The sequence below is a fragment of the Hipposideros armiger genome, unplaced genomic scaffold (assembly GCF_001890085.2).
Source record: "Hipposideros armiger isolate ML-2016 unplaced genomic scaffold, ASM189008v1 scaffold_620, whole genome shotgun sequence".
NCBI lineage: Eukaryota > Metazoa > Chordata > Mammalia > Chiroptera > Hipposideridae > Hipposideros > Hipposideros armiger.
This window is the reverse complement of record NW_017731970.1, coordinates 430,358-438,297: the sequence shown is the minus strand read 5'-3', so window position 1 is coordinate 438,297 and position 7,940 is coordinate 430,358. Positions and strand designations below refer to the sequence as shown.

General features: G+C 51.3%; 1 protein-coding gene across 1 annotated transcript in view; it reads right to left on the bottom strand.

The window, feature by feature from the left end:
* Positions 1-933: 933 nt before the first annotated feature.
* The window catches only part of ARX (aristaless related homeobox), a 12,575-nt gene continuing 5,568 nt past the window's right edge, over positions 934-7,940 (bottom strand). The window contains exons 4-6 of the mRNA XM_019625244.1: positions 7,367-7,412; positions 4,270-4,598; positions 934-2,086 (exon numbers count right to left, since the gene is read on the bottom strand). Coding sequence (XP_019480789.1) covers positions 1,846-2,086; positions 4,270-4,598; positions 7,367-7,412 — 616 coding nt within the window. The 3' untranslated portion in view covers positions 934-1,845. The remainder of the gene's footprint in view (positions 2,087-4,269; positions 4,599-7,366; positions 7,413-7,940) is intronic.

The window sequence follows — 7,940 nt, the reverse complement described above, 5'->3', positions numbered from 1 at the left end:
CCCTCTCCCCAAAGGTCCAGCGCGCTAATTACTGCAAATTGAAACTAATTAAGCTTCTCTTCCCTTTCCCATCACCCTGGCAGCGTTGGCGAGACCCGGCCCCCGCGGGCGGGCTTACACTGAGCGGTCACCCGGCGGGGCGCTGCCAGGGACCGGAGGAGGGAGACGCTCCAGTTCCATCGCGGGGAGGGGTGCACCGAGGGGGTTACAGATCGCAAATCTGTCGGGGTCCCCTCTCGAAATCTGAGTTGTTTAGATTTTTTTTAATGTATACATTTCCCAATGCCTGGATAAGTGATGTAATGACATTTGTCGAGTTAAGATCTGCCACTTGGATCTTCTCGCTGCCTTTCCATCACCGTTCCCTCGTTATCTCTCTCTCTCTCTCTTCTTTCTCACACACACACACACACTCCCCCCCTCCCCGTGAATGTACCGTGGAGCCCGCCCCCTAGGAAGCCAGTGCCTCGGTTTCTCGCCATTACCTGTCATCTTGGACTGCACACTTCCTTGCTACGTGGCACTTCCCACAAGCAGCTTCCTTCTCCTTTCGAGCCCAGACTCCCGCTCGCTTCAAATTTGTCTTCACTGTCAACAACGCCTACCGCGCACCCACCCATCCTCCAGCCCACCCCACCTCCGTGGCCCAGGAGCCCCAGCTCCCTCTGCGACACGACCCGGGGGGAGCCAAGAAGCGTGTGGAAACCACCTCGGCGGGGTCCTTAGCCTTTGTAGGAAACTCGGATCCCTGTGAGGATCGGATTCAAACCGGGGCCTCTGCCAGGAAAACTCGAGTGCAGATAAACCCAGGAGGTGCTGGGGCGCCCGAGCCCACCCCTGGCCTCTGGGGGGCCCCCTTCTATCCCCTCAGCGCCTGCACAGAGCATTCACACTTCCTTTTGTTAAACATATAATTTTTTTTTATTTTGAGCGGTGACACTTTTCCACTAGATAGCAAGGAAAAGTGATGACAATTACACATTACACAAAAGTACTGTACCATTGCCTTTATCTTGAAGGTTTCAGAAGCCTCTACAGTTAATAAGTTAAATAAAGGGCTTGAGTACATAAATATTTGTCTAGGAACCCTACCGTATCTACAACACAGTAAGACTCTACAGGAGGACAAACTTTTACCATACCACGCTGAGTGCAATTGCGTTATAACATTTCAAATATACAAAGCTCTGTTCTTTTTTTAATAACAATGGTATATACAGAATCAATAATCACAGTTTGGTGACTTCAACAGTCCATATTCTAGCAGAGTATTTCCCTTTGGTTTGATATAAAAACCTTGGTTGGTGTATGATAAAGAAGAGAACAAGAACAAGACGCCCCTTTCCTTTAAGTGCACTGTTAGCTATCTTACAGATTCGCATTCGCTTCCCTGGCCCTGGCTTCACGCTGGAGCCCACGCCAAAATGCTATTTAAAAAAAAAAGCTAAGTGGGATGTCAGGAGGAAGAAAGGTTGGGCTTTAAAATTTTTTAACTTCAATACCAGGCGTCTTGGGGAGAAAACGTCCCCGATGTTTTCAATAACGTAAGAACGGGAGAAAGTGGACGTAGGAGTTGGAGCGAGGTTGGCAGTGGCAGGGGCAGGGGCTGGGGCTGGGGCGAGGGCGGGAGCAGGGACGGGGCGGGTGGACAGTCAGCCAAGGAGGTGCCCTGTCCCGTAGCGCCCAGGGCCGTCTTGCCCGCATCCAGGCTGCTGCGAAAGCGGCTGCGCTCTCTCAGTGCCGTCTTGGGAGTGTGCTGGTCCTCTGTTTCCATTTGGTCTTGAGTGGTGCTGAGTGAGGTGACCTTTCGGGGGGCGCCCGGGGCGCGAGGGTGCCCGGCAGCCTTTAGCACACCTCCTTGCCCGTGCTGGTGCCCGGCAGGATGTTGAGCTGCGTGAGCTGCGCGGCGTGCTCCTTGGCCTTGAGCCTCAGTGCAGCTATGCTAGAGGCGCGTCGGTCTGCAGCCGCCGTGGCCGGGTCAGCCAGCGCGCCAGACGCCACCGCGCCCTCCACGGCCGGCGTGGGCTGTCTCAGGAGCGCGGCCGCGGTCGACGCGCTGGTCAGGGGGGCCATTGTGGAAAAGAGCCTGCAAGGAGAGCAAACAGCGCGGTCATGGCCTCGAGAGCTGAGCGCGGCCGTTTCGGGTAGCGTTTCCCACCGCCTCTCACGAGGAGAGCAGAGGGGCGCCGCCACAGGTGCGCGGAGTCACAGTCCCAGGGTGGACCGTGGGCTGGGATGTAAGTGGGGGCGCTGGCGGGAGGCTGGGCGCTGTAAGAGGGCTTTACTACAGCAGGGAACCGATGGAGAAAAAAGACCAAGGGGCCAGATATTCCCGGAGGTACCAGAGCCTGGGCCCGAGGCAGGCCTCGGGGCCCAAAATCCCACGACCCAATTGTGCGGATTCTGTGGTTTTGCCTAGGAAAGGGGCGTATTCCCAGACCAGGAGCTCCGATTGCCTGCAATACTATTTGCCAGGAGAAAGAAAAAAGGAGAAGAGAGAGGGAGGAGAAAAAAAAGAAAGGGAGAAAAGGTGGGATCAAAACTGATCAAGACCTGTGCTGCAAACTTTGTACTCTCTCTAGGGCGGCTTCTCGGCCCTTTGCCCTGTAAAAGCCGGCCTCGTTTGCCCGCCTTCCTGCCTTCATGGCCGCCCTCTCGCGCCAGGCTGAGATGCCAGTTCCCAGCCAGTGACCGCGAGGTCGGGGTGGGGGGCGCCCGCCTGTTGATTTCCACTCCAAAGAAAGCTTTGCCCTGCCAGTGTCCCTGCGTACCGCGCGGCGACAACCTTCCCGGGCCACGTTCCCAGTGCCCCTGCAGCCTCTTGCCCCAGAGAACCGCTGGACCCGGAACCTCCGCGTGCAGCGCACCGCGATGCACAAGCTTGGAGTCCCACTCCGCGCCATCGCCTCTGGGCAGCGCCAGGATTGCTCCTGGTGGCGCCTCCACCCACTTCGCACAGGACTTCGGTTATGCAGCTGAGGCCCGAGCTGCCACTGGCCATGGGACACCACCACCCCTATCCCAGATGCTTCTTTCTCCCCAGGGCTCCTGGTCCTGTAGGGCCAACTTGGGGTTTCTGCGATTAGAAATGAGCCTACCAGGGCTGGAGGAGTGCCTCGTGCTTCTCCACCCCTCATGCTTCCCCCACCGCCCCCCTCTTCCAGACTTTCCGAACCTTGCAGTCCAGTACTCTAGCCATGGTTTGCCGACTTTTACAAGTCTTGAGTTGTCAGAAGGGAAAAGGGGGCGGCGGGGGGGGGGCCGAGAGACACAGGACTTAATTTTTTTTTTCCCAGAAAGAAAAACGTGTGGCCTGGAGGTGGCGTAACATGCCCTGGTTCCACTAGGTAAACTGAGTCACTAACTACACTTCAAAGCACTCACTGTTTATTTTATTAGTTTATTACAAGAAACTAATTTTAGTCTTTTTTGAAAATTTTCTCTAACATGATTTTTAAATGGCTGCGCAGTTGGATGAATCTATTATTTCTTTGTTCTCCCAAAGAGAGATCATTGAAGCTGCATTCAGTTTTATTTTCACTGCACTTTCCAACTTAATACATCCCTCCTTTGTTTCTTTGTCTGTGTGATTATACAGACTTTTTATTTCATCATTCGATGTTCATTTAAAGAAAGGGAGTTATAACATACGACGAACTGTTTCTTTTATTTCGTTGTCTTGTGCCTTGTTGGAATCGGGGTTGCACATACGGGGGTATGGTTGGCAGCGGGTCACTTGATTGACAAGGTAGATAGAGTCTGGGGAAGAAGAAAGAATTTTTTGCACCCAGAGGGTCCCTCGCTCCAGGGCTCCTGTGGGGACCAGGGCTGTGTTACCCTGATTGCCAGGCTTTGGGGCATGAAGAAGGATTTCTGCAAAACTTGCCAAGTCACCCCGGCTCTGTAGCCTAAACCTGTACACGTTTACACACATATCACCTATGGCTTACGCTGCTGCCACCTTCAAATGGTACTTTTACAGCTTTCATTGAACACTCAAAATTGTCACGGTTGTTGTTACTGCTATTGCCCTCCCCTTTGCCGCTCAATCTCGTCATTCCCTTCAAGATCTACATTGTTTGAAGCAAAATTAAGAAGTATTTTCTTTGGCTAAATCTCTGAGGTCAGGCCAAAGAGAAAAGATGTGTGTAGCCTCTGCCTGTCCCCGGCCTCCTCCCTGACTCCAGGCTGTGTGCGCGTGCGTGTGCCAGACAGACAGACAGACAGACAGACAGACAGACAGACAGACTCCCCGAGGCCGCGTGTTACCTGCCGAACGCAGGGCTGATGAAGGCCGGGTGCCGGAACACGGCGGCTCCGAGGAAAGTGCTCAGCCCCAGCGGCGCCCCGCTGGGCGGCAGGCTGGCCGAGCCCGGAGGCGGAGGTAGGCTCGGGAAGGCTGCGGCAGCAGCGGCAGCAGCTGCTGTCCAGGCCGAGTCGAGTGCGGGGTGGTGCGGAGGGAAAGGGCTGGCGTCCAAGTAGGGGCTGAGCGGGTGGGTGGCCGACAGCGGCCCCGGGAAGGGCAGCCCCGGAGGATGGGTTTGCGCGCCCGCCTTCTCTCGTTTGCGCCACTTCGCCCGACGGTTCTGGAACCAGACCTGCAGGGCGGAGAGAGCCCGGGGTCAGCACTGCTCCTGGCCAGATGGGGCGCTCCGGACGCGCCCCCGCCTCTCCCAGGCACTGCTGGCCCTTCCACCTTTCCACTGCGGACTGCGCCCACGTTGCTCCTTTTTGGCCTCAGGTTGTTCAAGGACACCTCCGGGGCCAATCGGGGCGTCGACGAGGAGCTCAAACATAAAGACAGCAGGAAACACGGGCCAAGCAAACCCTTTCCAGTGGGTATTGCAAGCAGCCTAGTTCTCTCCAAGTTTAAGGAGAGTGGTTCCCGTATTTAGAGATGGGGAAACCAAGGTTTAAGTGTCTGTGCTGCCATTTGCTTGCTGTGCGTCTTTAGGCAGGTCACTTAAACCTCTTTCAGCCTCAGTTTTCTAATCTGTAAAATGGGAGTAATAAAACTGTACTCATAAGGCTGTTCTGAGGAAGGAGTAAAATTGAGGCATGTGGAAGTTCCTATTCAGAGAGAAGGCATATCAGCTTTTTGCTGCACATCAACTATTTTCGCCTACTTCAGGTTTACCCAAGAGCTGGCAAAATCCCTGCTCTGTGTTAAAAAGGGAATTGGGAGGCGGTTCATTTCTTCTTTCCAAAAATATTTATTGAACACCTAGAATACTGGGCTGGGCTCTGGGGTTTGGGGAGAGCTGGGAAGGGAGGGAAGAAATGCCCATGGTAATTCCCAAACAAGCATACATTTTAAGGGTCTGTTCTCCATGAACTAAAATATGGGGCACACAGTCTGCTATCTGCAGAGGCTCTATCTATGCAGAGCCCAGTTCTGCGCAGGAAGGTGCTGACTCTGCACGCCAGGTATACAGCAATACCTGGATACATAGAAGTCAAAGTGCAGGATACCTGTCAACTTTCCACAGCTTCAGAGCCAATAGGTCTGTTATTTCTTCTGGGGATGTGGTTTAAATAGGTTATTTAACTAAGATAGTTCTAGGCTTGGGGGAGGTTTCCAGCACAAAGTATCTTCCTAATTGTTAATAGAAAGCAGCTTTAGTAGAGACCTTTACCTGAAATGTGGCAGCTACCATAGTCTAAAAATAACTCCCAAGAGCATGAAATTATTTTTATGTGACCTGCTCATCACACCCACAGCTAAGATATGCTACTTCTCCCCTGAAGGCATTAATATTTTTAGGGCTGGGTTTATGCCTGCACACAAGTCTAAAAATTAAGAATGAACTCCAGGGCTATACAGAGTTATATTAAAATATAATGTAAATGATCCCAGAGGAATATGTTTTAAAAATGTTTTAAAGACATCCATGTCTTTCAAATATACACACTGGGGGTTGTTACTAGCACTAGTATATATAAGCTTGGCTTGACTTCTAGACAGCCACCCAGGGCAAGAAAAATCGAGAATCCAAATCAGTTGATTACTTAAAATTCTAGTGAAAAGAGGCCCATCCATAACATTCCACAGCCCTCAAATAATCTATCTGTGAATTACAGAAACACTCTAGTGTGGAAATCTAGAGGCTTGAAAAAGTAAGACTAGATGGGACCAGGCTGGGTGGGCAGCTTTTGTGTACCCAAATCTGTCTAGACGAGAATATCCGCCACTCCTGGAGGTCAGTGAAAGGAGTAAGGGGGGGCAGTGGGGGCAGAGTGCCCTCAAAGAACGTGGAAACCTTTTACAGACGGATCGTCTCGCCCAGCTCAACTGCAATTATCAAGATGTCCTCCTGCAATTCCTCATTATTGAATTAATACCTCTGAGGCCCCCCAAAGGTAAACAAAAGGACTCTAATAATTCATATTCACTTAATTACATCTTCTCCAGTGAATAGGGAGAGAGGAGAAGGGGAGGGGGCGCTCTCTTTCTTTTAAAAAGTTATTTAACTTTCCCACGACTCGTTCCCCTGAGCTGAAAATACGGAGTTGCTGTCACATCTCTGTTTGACAATGGAGAAATGTGTCAACAGAAAGGAGGGGACAAACCTCATCATTAGCCCTCTAATGCAAGAAGCTGTTGTGTATTAAATGAGCCATATGGAATTTATTGTGCTTTATCAGCGCTTGATTTTGACTGTAAAGTGATTCACTCAGCTCCTAACTCAGGGACATCTGTTTTCTGTTGGCCATCGGGGCTGCCCAGTGTTGATCGTCTCTTTGGTTATGAGGCCTGGGTTCGGAAATGCACTCTGGTATGGGGCTGCAAACACCTTTAATAGCATTGCACTCACTCCCTATTAGATCAATGTAGGCTCATTGCTATAAAAAATGGGAAATCAAATAGCATTAGCCAGCTCCTTGTGCGGGCAGAGGGGAAATCAAACAGCATTTTGCCTTCAAATGGCCCTGTTTGTTCTAGCACTAAGTGGGCTTTTATGAAGCCCGATTGGAGACTTAATCGCAGCCAAATACCTGCTTGGAGCTGAGCGGATTTGTCTAACAACCAAATCCATGCTCCATCCCATTATTTCAATCAGGAGAAGTCAGTCCAAAGATTGGTTCCTACTGGGGCTGTGGACCAGGGGTTTCCTGAACTTCAGGATTCTGATCCCAGACACCTTCTCCAAGGCTCCCAAGCCCAGAAATCTTCCCCTCCACTCTCCCGGGTCTTCATATTTTAATATCTTTGTGTGTGTGTGAATGTTTGGGTCTATTTCTCTGATTCTGCTCTTCATTTAATAAAGGGGGTCTCCACTGCCCCCTAATCCATCAACCCATCTCTCTCCCACTCTTGCCCCCAGCCCACCTCCCCCACTTCCTCCCTCTCTCTGGTGCAGCTCACCTGGACTCGGGCCTCAGTCAAGTCCAGCCTCATGGCCAGTTCCTCCCTGTAAGAAAGCAACACACAGAGAGGAGGTCACTACAGGCTCCAGCACCCCCTTCTCATCCTCCTTTCCCTCGCTGGCAGGCCTCTTCCTTTAGGGTCTCCTCTGGCTGCCTGCCCTCATCCCCAAACACTTGGGCACCACCATCCTTTCACCACTGGAGTGCCTACTATTTGAAAACATAAAAACACAACACATTGCCAGATATAGGGTATTATAGATGTTATTGTAGCATATTATATTTAAGAGTGACAGGGTGGCTTCTTCAGTCTATAAGTCTATAAAACTAGGCACTAGGATTCTCTCTCACTCTTTCTTAAGCCAGTTAGACGAGAAACACACACACACAATGCTTATACCCTGTTTGGTCCTAGTAGTAAATGGGAGAACTCAGCACTCAACTAAAAAAAAATGTTTTGGCCCTTTTGGTTCCTTCCTGCCTTCTTTTCTCTTCTCTCCTCTTCTTTCTCTCTCTCTCTCTCTCTCTCTCTCTCTCTCTCTCTCTCTCTCTCTCTCTCTCTCCTCTCTGTT